This window comes from Lethenteron reissneri, chromosome 26 (assembly GCF_015708825.2).
Source record: "Lethenteron reissneri isolate LAM-NWPU_2019-01 chromosome 26, ASM1570882v1, whole genome shotgun sequence".
Taxonomy (NCBI): domain Eukaryota; kingdom Metazoa; phylum Chordata; class Hyperoartia; order Petromyzontiformes; family Petromyzontidae; genus Lethenteron; species Lethenteron reissneri.
Window position 1 is genome coordinate 19,782,405 of NC_083804.1, and position 18,599 is coordinate 19,801,003.

The following is an 18,599-nucleotide window of genomic DNA, read 5'->3' on the forward strand; positions in this document are numbered from 1 at the left end:
ACCTAGGGGAGGCCCGGGAACCGGTTCAGATCATCGCCACCGGTGTTGGTGGCCGTGAGCGGGAATCGAACTCGGGTCCGCCGGGTTCGTAGCCCAAGCGGAGGGCGATAACGGCAACGACACCACCGCTGTGAGAGCTGGGGGAGCCTGTGTCTTGATGCAAAATATAACCCCGTGTTGCCTTAGGGGCCGTCCATAAATGACGTCACGCGATTTTGGTCGATTTTTGCCCCCCCCCCCCCCTGTCGTCACGCGGCGTCACAAAAAGTCAGTCGCCCCTCAAATATGACATCACAAAGCTCTGCCCTTCCCCCCCCCCAAAAAATAAAACTTGCTTCAAATCGCTTTAAACTATTGTCATTGTAGTGCGTATTTAATGTGGCGCTGCACTCTGATGTTGGAGAAAACATGTATTAAAAAAAGTCTATTTAATTAAATAGAACGTGTTGTCTATATTTATTTAAAGTTGCGCATTTTGATGTGACGTCACATTTCTCACCCCCCACTCCCCATCGTCACAAATGTCTGACCCCCCCCCCCCCCCAGGTGCGTGACGTCATTTATGGACGGCCCCTTAACAGACTGTCGGGAGGGCAAGTGCTGTTAGCGAGCTCCTATGAAGGCCGGTACGTGGACAAGCGCAGGCCACGTGGGACTCTTGCTGTGAACGAATACCATTTACATCAATCTTGCACAGCGCACAACGGATTGGTTCAGCCAAAATCACGCCGGCCGCCTTTGTATCCCTATATCTGTTGTTCATACGCTGCGCCGTGAGGTATTCACGGAAGGCCGAATCAGTGTAAGGTAGGCACCGGAGCGGGTTCCTATATGACGGTACGTTAGGAGGGCTGCTTCTTCCCTTCTTTCGTCTGGCGGGATGAGCAACGGTTACACGTTCATGTACATTGTCGTTGATACGATGTGGATGGATGCCAGGGTGTGGCGTTGTCGGTGTCGATGATATTGCCCCCGTGAATGGTCGAAGCGGACAGTTGTTGGTTTGACTTTGGTGTCCGCAAGTCACGACGTCGACAGTCTCTCCTCCTTTGCTACCGCGGCGGTGCAGGCGGCAGCGGCGGCCGCGTCTGCCACCACCAGGCGCTCGATGCAGCCAGAGGAGCACACGATGCGCTGCGCGTTAACGCACGTGCATCGTGCTGAATTCGTCGATGCAGACGCACTGCACACCACAACTTGGAACACTTGGTGATATTAGAACGGCACAATGCCCCTGAAACAAACGCCACTTTTTTTTCTTAGCATATTTGGAACTCGTATAACTTGTTACACGATTGAAAAATAATTTCTTTAAAGTAAGTTTTTTTTGTGTTCGTTTAGTTTGTTGCCTTTCCCTCGCACCTCCTATTCGCACGGTTGGCTACGTACGGTGCAAAGAAGTTCAACATCCATACAGGAGATCGTTTCATTATCCGGCAGCTTCGACGGGAATGGGGCGCCGGATTTTCAAAACGCCGGATCACATGTTTTTTAAATTGCTTATTTTTGCACTATTCTTGTATATCGTTATGTTTATAGGTGGTGTGTGTAGATATATTTGCGTTTTACATTTTTACTACATGAAATTGGTATAAACATAGACAATAAGTCTCCGCCTGTAAAAAGTTACCCTATTTAATGTACCTTGCCACTCCAATATCTGAGACTGTGCATATAGGCTAACGTAGTACTATATACTACTACGCTCTTGTTTCAACAACTTGATGTGTTTGACGATCGCCAGACTCATGCAATCGCCGAATTACACGCACCTTTTTGCCGGATATCACTGTGTATATTTTAAGTTTGTATTACTGTTTTTATTAGTTATTAAAATGTATATAGTGCAATATTTCCATTATTTAATGTTTGTATGTAGTGTATAATGTACGGTATATATATTTTACACTGAAATCAAGCTGAGCCACGTATTTTTTGTCACGCACACGGTGCCCGCACAGGTACAGCCTTTGAAGCGGTTTTGCCAGATCGGCCCGGGACCGCCAGATAATTTTGAAAGCCGGATAATCGCGTGCCGGATAATCGACGATCAACTGTACGTAACATCTTCGACATTTATGGGAGTCGCATTGATATTTGTGCATTTACTGTTTATAAAGTCACGATTCTTATTCACGAACTTACATCAATGTGGAAGCATAGCCTGAATTTCATCAGGGTAAAAACAATATTAATTAGTATTCCATCGCAATTTTCCACATCGAAGTAGACATGAAAATCTGCCGGGATCAGAACCAGACCGTAAGATGGACGATGTCTCGCAGCCCATCCGCTGTGCGGCTTTGAGCTGCTCGTTGTGCCGAGGCACGGCTCGGCCGCTACTGCACGGCATTTCGGATCTTGTCCACGTGTTCGACATTTGTATTAAAATCTAAATAGTGGAGTTATCTCGAAGATAGCACACGCATGCCTGTGAGGCACGGGCGCTTACCACTAGGTGGCGACATCCGGGCCCGCAGCCGTGAATGCTTCACAGAATCGGGATGGTTAAATCTAACATTGAAGTCGATTCCGGAATCTAAAAATAATCAACACCAATGGGGACTAGGCTCTAAAGAAAGCCGTCTCGGGTGTGGACCAATCAACTTCAAGGACAGTGCATATTATTATCATTATCAGAGTTGCTTCTTTTTGTTTGCTTTTTTGACTACTTGTGTTGTGGTTATTGCAAACATGATGCCTTGAATAAAGGTGTCAGTTTTGTACCAGTTTAAAAGGGTAAAAACCTACTACTATATTTTGCCACTGGTAAAAGAGATCTCATAGTGAATGATCAAGGAGTTGTAGCAAAGATTCTCATTTAGATTCTGATGCTAACCCCACCCCCCCCCCAAAAAAAACTGTTCTTACAAACCATTTGTTTAACGTTAACAATTTAAGAATTAACTTATAAAAGGAACTATAAACAGAATAATAATTTACTGATATATGTTGTGGTACCTGAATATGAAAATAAGTTTTTTAGGATACCTGCATATACAGGGAGTCCCCGATATACGTTGGGGTTAGGGACCAGAAAATTGCGACGTAAAATGAAACGATGTACAACGGGGATGTTCCCCCCCCCCCCAGAATAGCAACCAAATATGCACTGCACATGGCCACGACCTGTCCTACACGACAAAACACAATGCATACATTTATAACCAGTTCTCATTTGAAAAACCTTCAAACAAAATTTATACTTATCAAAAACTTAATTGAAAACCATTTTAATGAGCATTTCGAAGCAGCGCTGTACAATTAAATTTTTTTATATATATATAAAACACGTATTTGTGACATTTTAAATCAACGACTCAAAACAGATAAAAACGGTGTAAAACACACAGAATCTTAAACAGCGTTTAAAAAAGATTTTACCTTTACGCAAAAATTTACAAGATCTTATCTTTAGGGGGCGGATGAGTTGTGTTGAGGGGTTGCGAGGAGATTTTGCGATCAAGTCCACGCCGATTACAACGAGTGCTCGATACCAGAACCGGCCCTAAACCTTTGGGGGCCCTAAGAAAAATTTGGTTGGAGGCCCCTTTGATGTATGATTTTTTTCACCCACTAGCTCGCAGTGACTCTAGGGGGCCCTCTGCTGGCCACGGGGCCCTTTGCAATTGCAAGGGTCGCTTAGTGACTGGGCCGGCTCTGCTCGATACGCACGTGAGAGGAGAGCACGATGGGACTGAGACATGCGAGTTGCACAGTACACATCTCCCCAGAGCCGAGTCAAAAAACGATTATCGAAGACGATAATCACCACCGGTGTTGGCCGTGAGCGGGAATCTAAAATCGGGTCGCTGGGCTCGTAGCGCAGCGTAGCGCTAGTCGCTACGCACCCACGCACGGTGTTTTCGACTTGGCTCGGGTGAACCGAGTCGAAAAAACAAATACTATCAATAATTTAGCAACACGAACTCGATTCACACTAACCACCTCGCATCGACAGTAAGTTGTCCTTCGGATGGAGTACTTGTCTTATGTACAAGAAGAGAGTCACGATGACATGGTTGTTGGCCTTCAGTTGTGAGCATCTCTGTGAAATAAGCTCCAGATATGAAGATCACCCTCCTCCCACTCGGCACTGTCGCTGATTGCCCACTGCTACACAGCAGCCTTGGGAAACAGTGTCATATTACTATCATGCATGGCCTCCTGCTAGTCTGTATGTGTATATGTATGCACGTTGAACTTCTTTCGCACCGTACGTAGCTAACCATGCTAATCGGAGGTGCGGAAGGACAAAAAACGAATCACAAAACGCAGTTCTAAAGAAATTCGTTTTCAATAGAGATTTAAACGCCTATAGCTCCAGTGGCTTGCTAATATCGGAACAGCGTTCCAGACGGCCACAGAAGCGCATCTGAAAGCGCGCGATGCAGTACCCAAAACAGGCATTGCAGCTGTACGAGCCACAGTTCTACAACTCATCTATTTCCCCTCTGCATTAGGTGGTGGTATGATTCCAACCCCAGCTGCAAGCCATGATGGCAATCTCACTTGCAACTTGTTTCAGCTAGCCACCGTGGGTTCGAATGGGGTCCAAGGTGGACACCGACAACCTCAGTGGAAGAATGGTAGGTGCATTTTACAGATGGAAAGCCGATGGTTAGTGGTAGATCAGCTCCATGGTAGGTCCTGGTGTCAAGGACATGGGCCCGCGTCCGCTATTCCATCACTTTTTGTTTTTTGTTTGTTTCGGTTGCACCCGATTCAAGAGCCGGATGGCTCACAGGGCTATACCTAATAAATGAACTTCAAACTTTATAGTCCTTGCTTGGATCCGACGTTCATCTATGATGTTTTGTGGATGCGCCAATGTCAGAACAGTGTAGGTAATTACAAGCACATGGGCTGCACATCAGTCTAGTAGTATCCTGCTGTTGTTATTGAGCTGAACTGGTCCATGCCTTCCAATCACTTTAGCCCAGCTGCCTGCATTATGATCCACTCGGGCATTAAAGTCACCCAGTCTATGCCGAGGGGACGATTTGGCCAGCTGCTGTGACAGGTCATAGAAGGCATCTGATTCATCGGCCTTGCCTGCAACCCTCCACTGATGTTCATCTTTGGTGGGGGCATAAGTCACCAGCACCACCATTCCTTGCCTCCCGTTTATGTGGAGGCGAGCCCACAGTCGCCTGGGACTTAGAGTTTCCCACACCTCACAGCCACGTTCCCACGATCCCTTCGTTCTTTAATTTAGAAAAAGAGGCACTCCCAATAGAGGACTGTCCACCCCTCATAGGGACTGGAGCCAGAAACAGTCCACCGGACCTCCTGAATACCACAGAGATCCAGGCGGTACTGATCCAGCTCCCGACAGAGGATTGGCAGCCTCTCCTCTGCGGTGAGCCACTTCTGGAGGAACCCTGGGGATGTGGGTTCAGTCTCCTAGCTCCAAATGGGATTTTGCTAGGATATATCATAAATGCCTGTCCCGCAGGGGCCTCCGGCACCAGCTTAGTTTGATATTTTTCACGTGTTGCTGTTGTTGTGGCTGCGAGCACCATGAGGGGACAGCTGATTGGAATCGGCCCTTCTATAGCATTGCTTACAACCATGACAGCACTACCATCCGGCACCACACCACACACCCACCCACCACACGTCCCCACTCCACCCCCACCCCTCCACCAACACCGCACACCTTACCCCCACCTCACAATTACACCCCAACCCCACACCCCCCCCCCTCTACTCCAGAACCAGGTCACGAGGAGTCTCCTGGGTGTGTTCATTCCTGTGTCCAGCAAACACGTTTGGACGTTGTCCACACGTCCCACCTTTACCCCTCATGAAAATTAGTCAAGAATCATTAAGCCTTTCCTCGCTATATAATTTTACATAGTGTCATTAACCTTGCTTGCAGATGTGGTTCAGGAAGACGTTGACCTGGTTGCTGACGATAACGCTGTTTGGGTGAAGCTGGTAAGAATCCACCGATGCCGTCATGTCCCATGCATCTACGAAAGCCACGCCTTTGATGTCTTGGAATGCGGCCCTCAGGGCCTCATTAAACTTGAACAGAAACCAGTTACTGAAGCGTGAATAATCGAGGATGAGCTCTCGTGTGCTCACCAGCCTGATCACCACAGCCGTTTTGGGGCTGCGCTTGAGCAGCCTGATCACGGCCTCGCGGATGTTGAAGATTCGCGCCAGGAAGACGCGCAGCGGGAATGGTGTAAAGTGGGGACCCAGCGCCAGGGCCACCACCGTGTCGTGCCCACCACGCAGGTTGTCGATGGCATTGGCGCACGGAGTGAAGTCGACAGCGCGCTGCAGCTTGGCGCAGATGAAGGGGTATGCATGCGGGAAGTACCTCATGGTGATCTTGTTGTACGTGTCAATGGCGTGGAAGGGCCTGTGTATCTCTTGTATGTGCAGATCTATTTTCTTGAACGCTAACAGGGGAGTGGGGTGCCAGGGGCAAAAGAGAGAGAGAGAGCCCGAGGGAGGCAAGAAGCTGAGAGAGGGTGGGGTGGAGTCAACACAGACATCCTCGCTATCAAATCACGACCGAGGATTTCATCCGTTACTCGAGCTGTCAATGGATGATAAAAACGCATAAAAATACATATTCACTGACCAATCAATATCTCTGCCACGTTATTCATTGCACCACTTGATCAATCATTGCATGAGCTGCAGCTTTCATGCGTAGTGCAATGCTCAACCTACTGGGGACCATGGCGGTCAAGTGGTTCCACCATTGGACGATGGTGGAGTCTCCGAAGAACAAGACCTGTCTTCCCCGCAGGCAGGCGATCACGTCCCGGCGACTGAACCTCTTCAGTGTGTACCCCAGCGGGTTCCACTCATTTCTGAAGTAGTGGCCAGAGGGCTGAAGCGACATCACGGGTTCACACCGAGGCTGGGACGGGATCACCCTATCTGCACGCAACAACACAAGCAAGGAGGCCTCTTGTCAATCCCAGTGCTATGTCCGACCTAATCCACAGAGCTATGCTTCCATGGGATAACTGGGCCGAAAGACATCCGCAACAATTGTAGTCACCACAGATTTTTTTTTAGGGCATCATTGCTTTCTAGTTACGACCCACAGAGAGATGACTTACCATGTTTGGTCGCAGGTAAATATGCACGTCATCGACTTACGAACATGTTACGTTTTTGAGACCCATTTGTAACTCGATTTGTTTATATCTCAGAACTCAACATGTAATTGTATGTACTGTACATACTGTACGTAACATGTGCTATGGTTCAACAAAAAAGGGAAGCAATGTTAAACTCCATCGAATATTGTACATTTGCGTGTCATATTGTAATAAATACTGTCTAGTAAATACAATCGGGTTTACTTTCACTTACCTTGAATCCTTTCTTGTCGGAAGGGGCATGCATCATGCGAGATGCTAGCAATCATTACATCTGACAGAAGATCGCTCCGCTGAACAAAATAGATCTGCGTTTCAGCTCGTAGTTACAACCGGACGAATGTGCACTTTTAAGGCCACGTGAAGTATCGAACATACATTCGCTGGCAGGTCACGGAACAGACCCAGGTACATTGGGTCGACTGAGATGACTGACAGATGCATCACCTGTGGCACCTACTGTGCCAACTTGCTGTGTTTTAGCTGCTCGGTGCTCTGCTCTTTGTTGTAAGCGTCACTTCTCTGACCTCTGCTGTTATTGGAAGGTGATTGCCTCAAACTTCCCACAAGGCTCTTCCACACAAGAGACACCAATTTTGACACCGCTGGTACCAGTCATTGGCAAGTTCACTTAGATCCATATCCTATTGTACCACATCATTCCATCTCTTTCTAGCCTGTGCCAAGCCCGTTTAACTCTCTCTATCCAGCTGAACAAAAACTGCTTTGGGCACGCGGTGGCTGGGCACGTGGGCTAAATATCCCAGTCAACGCAGCCTTCCCTGCCAGAGCAAAGGCTGCGTTGGCGCGGCTGCATTGGCTCGGCTGGCAACTCCCCCAACTTCTGTCTGTCTTGTGCAGTTTTTGTCCGGTGTTTACCAGCTTGTCAGACAACATCACATTTGTCATCCAATTGATCTTGGGTCATTTTCTCTTTTTTCATGTCCTGGAAGATGACCTTGCATAGTTCCATTATTTGTCACATGACCAAACCGTTGAAGATTCCAGTGATTTAGACAGAACTATTGCATGATGATGATTTATATTTCTAAATACAGTTGACCATCGATTATCTGGTGTGCGATTATCCGGCTTTCAATATTATCCAACGGTCCGATCTGGCGAAACCGGAAAAACCGCTCCAAAGGCTGTACCTGTCCGGCGATTGGCACCATGTGCGTGACAAAAAAAAGTAGCTATGCTTAATTTCAGTGTCAAATACAGTGATACCTCGGTTCACGAACGCTTCGGTTCACGAACAACTCGGTTCACGAACAGAAAATTTCATAAAAATATGCTCCGGTTCACGAACTTCCGCTTCGGTTCACGAACAGGAGCCGCGGCCATTTTAATGCTATTTCCAGGCTGTCACATGGTCGTGACTTCCTGTAGGAAGATCGTGGAGAGAAGCAGAGACACAGAAAGAAGTACTGTGAGTACTGTGAAGACACTTTCAGTAACTTTTTGATTTTTGGTGTGCTTTTTAGCACATACAGTACTGTACTGTACTACTGTACTGTACAATACTGTACTTACTGTATTGTACAGTTCACCCGTTTGAGTGCTTACTGTCTCCCACCCGCCTCCCACCTGCCTTCTTCCATGCCAGAAGTCATCTCAAGCAAGGTTAGTGTTCTCTCTTTATACATTACTATACTGTACAGTACTACAGTAATGTGTATTGTCATTTGTTTCATATTTTTGTGCTTCAAAAACCAAAAAAAAAGGTCAGAACGGATTAACCGGATTTACATTGAACCCTATGGGAAAAAGTGCCTCGGTTCACGACCAATTCGGTTCACGACCAGAGTCAATTCACGAATTAAGTTCGTGAACCGAGGTATCACTGTATTGTATATATATATATTACATTATACACTACATACAGCTTAAACAATGAAAATACTACAGGTATATACATTTCTCATAACTAATAACTACAGTATTAAAAACTGAAAATATACAGTGCAATCCGGCGAGAAGTGCGTGTAATTCGGCGTTTGCCGGAGCACCGGTCTAAAGGCTTAAATCAGTTTGGCGATTGTCAAACACGTTGTTAAAGCAAGAGCGTACGTACATAACTCTATGCAGAGTCTTAGAGATTGGAGTGGAATGGTATAGTAAATACGGCAACTTTTTACAGGGTATTTGTCATTTGCATGTTTACTTATGACAATTTCATATAGTAAACACATTTTAAAAAACGTATACATAAAACCCCAAAACATGTTGTACAAGAGTGTGCAATAATAAGCTATTTGAATAATGATGTGGTTATCCGGCGTTTTGGAAAATCCGGTGCGCCCTTCCCCACGAAGATGCTAGCTAATCGATGATCTGCTATATGGTAAATAATATTAACATACCACTTTATTCTCAGAATGACATTGTTATCATTATTTTATCTAAAAAGTGTTTTACGTATTAAAACAAATCATATTGTAATGGGTCACTGTTAGATATAAAGGAGAGAACAGACAAAAACAAGTTAACAAGCAAGAAGCAAGAGCACATTTATATGGCTTCTGAAAGAGGAACAGACAGTGGAGTGGAGGTTGTGAGAAAATTTGCATGGGGATGTAGCCACAATTAGTTGTTACCATTACTTTCGACAACAATCTGCGACTGCCCATTTGCCTTCAAAGGTTCTTGAGCTTTTTCACTGAAATACAGGATAATTAAAAAGGGTCATCAGCACAAGAGAGGCCAAAGTGGTTCCAATTCCTTAACATGGCAAATGCACATCTCTCACCTGAAGACGAGCTATTGTTTTTTATTTACGTGACTTGACCGAAGGACCCAAGAGTATGGCAAATACACTTAAACCATATTTTACCTCTACACATCGTTTCAAGATGGCTGCCAAAGATGGCTTATCTTCAACATGTTGCTATCCCATCTCCTTGTACTCCCCTTTACTTGAAGGAGCTTGTGCACTTCGAATGCAACAATGCCAAATCTTTAAACTTTCCATAATCCTCAATCTTGCCTCTCTGCCACTGTTTTTCCTGAATGTTTTTTTCTAGTTTTGACTGCCAACTACTTGCCCCAAGGTCTCGGTGCCCCCTGACCTCTTCAGTGATGGGCAACAATACTCCCACAACCCTTTAATCTCATCAACGGTCCTTTAATGGCCTCAGTATCCTTGACGTCATTAGTGCCAGGCTCTAATGGCCTTGGCAGCACTTCATCTCTGATGGCGTTAGGCTCTTCATCCATTACCAGCTCATAGCAGGTTCAATGTCTCTGAACCCGCATCAGTGCCAAACCCCACCGATCCTATCTGCCTTGGGCCTAGTAAATGCACGGCTTTCCTGGTGCTGGGCCCCCTCAGTTCATTGTTGTCAGCTGACATTGGTGATACGGAGCCCAAGCAGGCGTGCCACCCAACCTAAGTTCCGACTTCACCCTGCTAACCTTCTCGCTGCACTGGCCAGAATGGCCTAGTTCTTGGACCCTGGCCCTCTGCCTGGCTCTGTGCCTCAAAGTTCTCGATGGAACATTGTTTCTGATTAGCTAAATATGCACACGTTATAAATTGTTTATTCATTTTTTAAAATTATAAATGTCTCCTCTCACTTATCCACACATCTTGATACGTGGGGATGTGTAATATAGATATTTTTCAGCGGTGGTAGAAATCACTGCCATGCAAATTTAGGCTCCGATGTAAAACTACGAGACAATCTTACGTGACATCATCATCATCATCAATAGTTGGCCATTGAACATCACTATTATGCTTGTAACAAAAATAAGTATACATATATGTGCTTTAAAATATATATGAAAATTAAAATCCTAGAAAATAAATCATTCATCTTATTGTCATCATTTGCTTCACCTTTCAAAAAGCTCCTGGTACTCATCTCCCCAAGGGATTGCCTCGTAGTTGTAAGAATGTAAGTGTTGAAGAGACTTGCACAGGGATGTATTTGGTTTGATGCACAACCAGGGTTCGCACAGCTTGGAGTCGGTCAGGTTGCAAATGTTTCCATCTCCTTCGGCATCAGCTACAACACCACCTGGAACAATTACAGCCATTCATCACAAAGTAACGGTGTTTGTGCTAGCTAAAGTGCACTTTGAGGCAAATTGAAGCGTTGAAAGCTTATTGGCAGGTCATGGGACAGTCCCAGGTTTTATGGGCTAACTGACTGGGGTGACTGCCACCTACATTACCCACTAAACTATATTGCTGTGTTTTAGTGGTCCCGGCTCTGTTCATTGTTGCACGCATCAATTATCTATCTTTCGTTGCTAAAAGGTGGTTGGCTCAAACTGCCCAGGAGGTTGGTATTTATACTGCTGGTACTAGTTCACAGCAAGTCCATCAGCTCAAAGTCCTCCTGCATTACATCTGCCTGAATGTGTGCCTGTTTCTCTCCTGCTCCACCACCATGATCTGCATCACCTGTAACATCATTGCCATCTATGACTACAACATTATCATCTAGATCTTCACCAACACCAAAATGCCATGACAAGCTTTCTCAACTGCACCTGTATGAGACATCACCGGCATATTCCAATCCCTCGTCCTCCTGATCACCCCTACCCATCTCTCACCTCTCATCTCATGCTATGCTCCTTTACGTGATGGTCAAGCAACCAAGGCCTTCTGCCAAAGCCCCAAGTCAACGAAGATGCCATTTTTTTGTCATATTTGAATTTTTCTGTAATTTTCTAAATATTATTATAATTCTATCAGTGTCATGTAATGAGATAAAGTACATATGAAAATTATCTCAGAGCAGTATAATTCCATTTCAGAGAACTATCTGCATAAGGTGATATCACAAATCTACTTCTGACCTCTTTAATTGACCTTTTTTACTCACACATGAAGGGCCACACTTTTATGTTACGGAGGCCAAATTAAGTGAAAACTAAATACCACGTGTTTTTTGCACCGTTATTGGTGACTGGGCTAAAACCATCTATTCACTGCAATTGAGAAGCCAGATTGGCACTCAACACCGCTGCACAACCGCATCATGATTATCATCACTCCAGCGACTTTTACTGGACACATTGTTAAATAGTGCACTGCCATCGCCTCTACCCTTACTGATGTTGCTGAGGTTTAAGTTCTCCACGCTGGTCATGTAGCAACTGGTGGTCTCGGGTGACTCGGGTGTCTCGCGGAACACGGCCTGGAAGGCTATCTTCTCTGGAAAATTCTCGCGCACGTAGTTCAGGGCGTTGACCGCCTCTCTTGAGTGTAGCAGCCGCACGGCGATGGTCGCATTGCCAGTCCAGAGCAGTGGAAAACTCAGCTGGTAGGAGCCGTTGCCGACGTCGTGAACGCTCGCCGACACGGCCGCGCCAAGCTTACTGTTGAAAAGCCTCCCCACAATAAAGTCGCCGCCACGGAGCTTGGGCTTGCCATGCGCGTCCCGCATGAACACAGAGACTGTCAAGTAGCCCCCGCGATGAAACACATTGTTTGCATCCACCACCTGAAAGAAGCTGCTCGACCGGTGACTGCACGTCAAATTGCGCCACCTCTCTTTCTTCTCCGACGTCAAGGGAGGTTGCCCAGACGTTAGCTTGACGTAGGTTGTATTGATCCAAGTCTCTCTTGCGACGTTTCTAACGCAGAAAGAGCCGTCATTGCTTATGGTGGCAGGTGGATCAGATGTAGGTACAATGGAGTCCTGGTTCGGTCGTGCGATTCGGAAGCGGTTGGAATTTAGTTGTGAACAATTCTGAGAAAAAAATGTAAAACACCTTTAGCTTCGCATGCATGTCTTTTTGCATAATGAGCTCAGCGACCTTCGTTTGACCCATCAGCCGCATAGGTATAAAAGTTATGCCTTTAATAATGCATGAAATAATGAATTAAATTGCGCGGATTTTTTTATGCATGATACATGTCGTAAATTACGTGTTAAAACCGTGGGCAAATGGTGGTAATGTCGTATGAACGTCGCTGAAAATATTGCTTGATTAAGCAGAGGCGCAACAATTTGTAAGTAATGTTGCCTGCGGTTCCGACCACCGACTGAATTGTTGTTCTTGCACGAGCAAAACCCACTCTAAATATCAACCTTGTAATGTGGAAAGTCTTGAGCCCCGATTCAAACGAAGACAGGGATTGTGTGTGTTATGTGTGCACACATAGAGCAGTGTTATAAATTGTTAGAGACCTTGTGCGTGTTAGAGACCCAGCGCACCAATTAAAATTAAAGAGCATCATGAAGATCAAGACACCTATACACAAGGTCTACATTTGAATTGGTGCACTCTAGGCCATGTGAGATGTGTTTAACAATCATCAGGCACGTTTAGGATGGAATCACTTGATATGTGTTTGAAAGGAGGTAATCTGGTAAAATGTCAAGGACCGTTCATGGTGGTGGGTCACGAGGAATGGAGTTTAGGAACCCTGTCCATGGAGTTTCACATGGATAAAGAGGATAATGAGCAATTAAAGCAGTTACCTGACTGGATTTTGCAGGATACCGACCAAACCCTGCTTTCAATATGAACGTCGATATCACTATGATTACAAATGCAAACAGTACAAGCCATACAAGCTGTACAAACAATACATGCACCGGTCTGTTCCTTTGTTGTTGCATTGACACCGATTCCATTGCCTGCAAGAGAACACATTGCAATTGTGAAAACCTGCAAAACAGAACGCAGCGTATGACCGTAAATGTGGGTTTTCACTCAACTTGGCTAAATTGTAGGGTTGACCATCACATAAGGATGTCTGTAGGTATAAAAAGATAACTAGAAGGGATGCATACTAAAATAATATTTTATTATTTTTCTATCTACGCGACTTTACCGAAAGACCCAAAGAGTATGAATTCCTGCAGTCACGAAAGCTTTAAGTCAAGATTTACACTAGTTATATGTATTGAGAGGAGTCCTCCATGTGTTTTTCATCTCTAACTTAGTTTTACACCTTTGAATCCACAGGCCGGAGCAGAAATTTGTACCAGCCGAGGCGGCGCAACTGTAGAAGCGATAACTTCTGTAAAAAAAAGCAACAAGTGAATCACAGTGACTTAGATAATTGCACCAGCACTAAGGACGCATGTTGGTACACATACACACTACTAACCTACACTGACCAGTGTTCAGAGGCCCTCATTCAAACATTTATCATACACGTGCAAGCCCTGGGTAAATGTATAAACGGTAAAAGCAAAGTGGAAATGCAATCGCCTGCCATAATCAATCAACTACTGGGTGGAATTTTGATTTAAAGCTTTCGTGACTGCAGGGATTCATATTCTTGGTTCTTTCGGTAAAGTCACGTAAGAAGGGAAATAATAAAATAATACACATACAAAACAATAAAAATTCTAAAACAAAACTAAACAATCCACACCACAAATACGCAACCTTAATATGGTTCACTTCCAGTCACCAATAGTATTATTGTCCTTCTTGAAATCACAGATCTTTTTCCCTGAAAAGGGTGGCACACTCAATCGCTAGAATTGTCCGGTCACCACTTGGACAGCTCCCTCTCCTCTGCACCGAGTGGAATGTTGAACTTTGACAAAATAGGTAACATTTTTGAAACTCTGCCTCGGCAAGACTCCTGTATTACTCTGCAGCTCATGTTGTGTTGAACTCGAACAAAGTAAGTTGACACTTTAATTTCTGCCTGGTAATATTCACCGTTTCATTCTCCAGCACAACCAACTGTTGCATGCGAACAAAGGTAAGTTTAAACTGGGATTTCTGCCTGATAACATTTAACGTTCCACTCCCCAACGCAATATTGCAACAATTGTGCAATTGTTTACCATCCCCAGCCTCTCAGCAGTATAAGTTAGTTTTATCAGCAGGTCACAGTAAATTCTGGGTATGTCCGCCTCTTCCAACACGTCTGGTAAGTATGGAAGAGATCTTATATCGAGAGCTCCCCGATATTGGAGACTCTTCTGCCGTTAGTGGCAATGCACCAACCATTGCAGAGCTGTGCCTCGCTTTACGAACAAGATGCGTTCTGCAATCAAACGCATTAAACGATTGTTGTATTCCCATTGACTCTCGTGTTTAAAACCGAGATACGTTTCAGACCCAACATTTTCCTCTCCTCTTGAACAACTTTTTTTTAAAATGAGAAATACACGTCACTATATCATTTTAAAAATGAACTAATAACACATCAAATGTAACACTTACCACACACGAGAGAATCACAATGCAAAATCCATGTCTCGCCTATATCACCTGCGTACAGCCACGTTTGAAATCACTCACTCACTCACACACAACTCTCCACTCAATTACACAGCCCTGTCACTCTCTTTGGTTCTCTCATACACGTGTAGTGACATATGACGTCACTATTGTCGGGACTGTCCGAGCGTAGGGACATATGACGTCACTACTATGTCGGGGGCTGGAGGCGGGTGTCACGTGTCACGCCGTGGCACTCCGCGTGAATCCAACAGGACACGTGACCAGATAAAGGGGGGCCAGCTTGGGGGTCACGTGGTTGGGGGCCCGGACCTTCCCGAAGGATCGAGAAGGGGGGCGTGTCCTAGGGCGGAGCCGGCCACGCCAGGGTGGTTATAAGCGGAGTGTGAACATGGAACTGGGATTTCGATTTAAAGCTTTCGTGACTGCAGGGATTCATCTTCTTGGTTCTTTCGGTAAAGTCACGTAGAAGGGAAATAATAAAATAATACCAATAAAACATTTTAAAATACAATTCTCACGACGTTTCGCTCACAACGCAAGCAGCCGTCCTCAGGCGAAGAACCAAGAAGAGGGAGCTGGGATGTTCTACTCCGGGATGAAGATGCGATGAGAAGTCCTCAAGTGTCCGATCGTCGTTTTGACCAGGCATCCGTCACCTGCCCTGGGTCACGCTGTGTAGTGTTCCCCGAGTGTTCGTGAGATCAGGAAGGTGGTCACCACCTTATGTATAGTGTTCACGTGGGTGTTATGTCTTAATAAATAGTGTTGCCTCCAAGTCGCGTGTGCACCTCAATCGGACCCATTACACATGCACACAGACCTCCCCTCAAAGATCCCCCGTATAGCTCGTTATAGCGAATTCTCGATTCCTACACTTTGGAAAAAAACAATTACCAACGTACTGATTATTACCATTTAACAATCGTGGCTTGAATACAACACTAACCATATGACCAGCTCACCATCAGCGAGCCGGACCAATCAGTTTCTTTTGCGTGTTATAGGCTGGGCTCAGTGGCGGCTCCTGCAAAATCTCTCAGGGGGGGCAAATGTCTGGATGATTGATAAGGATAAGGTCCACCCATGCAATGGATAAATTAACAGCTTAAGCATGTAAAGGCAACTTCACTTCTTTAATATTAATGAAAAATAAAGTGACTCTTATAATACATCTTGTTTGTTTCTATACTCACTATTAAAACAAACCACTCAAGTTTATTTTATTAAAGATTCCACTAGGTGGCGATAAATTATATTGTTGGATGAAACGTGCTTACGTATGATGACGTAAGCACGTATGATGACGTAAGCACGTGAGGGCGAGCCCTCCCGGAAGCCATAGATAATGCATTGGAGCGCCCGCCGTTCGAAAAAAAACATCTTTGAATGTAAGTCTATGGGGCCACTCGGGGCGATTCTCAGCCGGAGTGAAATCGCCCAAAAAGAGGCGGTACTCCACAGAACGTGACATGACGCTGATTGGACTATATCCAGAGGCACAGTGACGGCTAGCGTGACTCTGTGGTTCAATGACATTGGTGGTGTGTCGCCCAATCGCCCTAATGAAGAAACCGCCCCTGGCTGGGCTACATGGTGGATAGCAAAGGACGGTGCAAGCAAAATTCACTTCTGTGATCCGCAAATCACGCTTCCCACACTTTTACAGCTCAACAAGGCTCTTTCACAACAGACGGCCGTCTTTTTTGAGAGATACTATTTTGAACAAGTTCCTCCCCTGAGTGTTTCAAACAACGTTGGGGAAAATTCATACCACATCGATAAAAAAACCTCCAGTCAGACAGGCACTTATATCGCCAAAAGGATGAACACTGAAACATAATAACTTATATCTGAAAGGCGCATTTCAACTGTAGATGCGCGATGTATGAAAAGCAGGAAACAAACACAACTGCGGTAATCGGTCGGATCTAGGATAGAAGGGCCAAGTTAAATAAGTGACTTTTCAAGACAGACTTAAATAGCTCTTCATAATTTTTATGTAAAGCTTTCGTGACTGCAGGGATTCATATTTTTGGTTCTTTCGGTAAAGTCATCACGTAGAAGGGAAGTAAAACAATAATAAAAATATAAAACAAAAATTCTCACGACGTTTCGACTGCAACACAAGCAATCATAATCAGGTGTAAAATCCACAGCAAGAAAATTAGAAAAAAGTGTCAAATTTTCTTGCTGTGGATTTCACACCTGATGACGATTGCTTGTGTTGCAGTCGAAACGTGAACATTTTAATTGTTTTATATTTGTATTATTGTATTATTTCCCTTCTACGTGACTTTACCGAAAGAGCCAATAATATAGCTCTTCATTATAAAGGTTTTTGGGTTAGATCGCGAAAGTATATATGTCTCGTAGCCCTCCATCACCCGACACAGCCAGTAAGGTTTGTCACGTAAACAACGCGACAATTTAGTTACTACTTCAGCCCACCGCTGTGTTGGAGAGTAAATCCACGACATTTACAATTCGAGTACGACGTTTCGCTGGTAATCAAATCCAGCAGCATTTATCTGACCTAACCCAAAAGCCTTTATTATGAATAATATTTGGTCGCGAAAGCCTTTAACAATTGACAAAAAACTTACCAGCGAGGCAAAGCATGGTCATATAACTCCCCCCCCCCGCCTCCACGGCGTGAGGAGGGCTTCATCCAACAGTGGATTGTCAAGGCGAATCGCATACAGTAAGACACGCAGACAATTCACCTGGTCTCGTCGACAAGGGACGCGATTATACGCACCGTTTACTCCGAATCCGGTTACAAATACTGCGCTGTTACAAACATGGAAGTTTCGTGTTATTCTTGCGGCTAACCATCCACAAACAATACAAAAAAAACACACCGACGGAGATTTCTTTTGGGTCGTTGCCACCCACACTGACCAGCGAACGGTGACGTGAGGAGGAAGAGGAGGAGGAGGCCGTCATCCGGGACTGCCAGCAAGGACCGAGAAGAAAGGCGGTGGGAACGCACACCGCAAGAGAGATTGCGACAGAGCGACACGCACATGCGCAACAACGCAGGCGTCCTCTTGCCATGGCCCCTTATCTCGTTCTCCTCATCCAGATGGACTTGGGACTAAACATAAGCCAGGAATTTGTAAACACACCGGCCCAAATTCGGGCTATGGGTCAACTTTTTTTTTTTTATGGGCTGTGCGGCAAACTGCATAGGGCAGTCCTCGACTTACGATTAGAATTCGTCCTTGAGGCCCGTCTGTAAATTCGGAGGATACCAGCTGTGACTAGGGAGGGAAGGGGAAATTAAGC

General features: G+C 45.2%; 1 protein-coding gene across 9 annotated transcripts; it reads right to left on the reverse strand.

The window, feature by feature from the left end:
* Positions 1 to 5,710: 5,710 nt before the first annotated feature.
* Positions 5,711 to 18,358, reverse strand: LOC133347818 (NXPE family member 3-like). Of its 9 annotated transcripts, none has more exons than XM_061560461.1 (8): positions 18,213 to 18,357; positions 14,056 to 14,124; positions 13,580 to 13,738; positions 12,205 to 12,844; positions 10,978 to 11,158; positions 9,734 to 9,795; positions 6,694 to 6,906; positions 5,711 to 6,416 (listed from the first exon to the last, which is right to left on the reverse strand). In XM_061560461.1, exons 1-8 carry the CDS (start codon positions 18,255 to 18,257, stop codon positions 5,869 to 5,871), a joined length of 1,917 nt encoding a protein of 638 aa, XP_061416445.1. In that variant the 5' UTR covers positions 18,258 to 18,357; the 3' UTR covers positions 5,711 to 5,868. The 9 variants fall into 9 exon arrangements, with proteins under 9 accessions (XP_061416445.1, XP_061416450.1, XP_061416451.1 ...); XM_061560466.1 differs by lacking the exon at positions 18,213 to 18,357 and adding an exon at positions 18,070 to 18,177; XM_061560467.1 differs by lacking the exon at positions 18,213 to 18,357 and adding an exon at positions 17,915 to 18,026.
* Between the last annotated feature and the right edge of the window lie 241 nt (positions 18,359 to 18,599).

Coding starts and splice junctions, on each gene's coding strand:
- LOC133347818 (XM_061560460.1), bottom strand. CDS start 15,960: ATGCCTGGTCAAAACGACGATCGGACACTTGAGGACTTCTCATCGCAT. Junction 11,159..12,204: donor CTTAAACCTCAGCAACATCA/GTAAGGGTAGAG, acceptor TAATTGTTCCAG/GTGGTGTTGTAGCTGATGCC. Junction 9,796..10,977: donor TACCAGGAGCTTTTTGAAAG/GTGAAGCAAATG, acceptor CCTGTATTTCAG/TGAAAAAGCTCAAGAACCTT.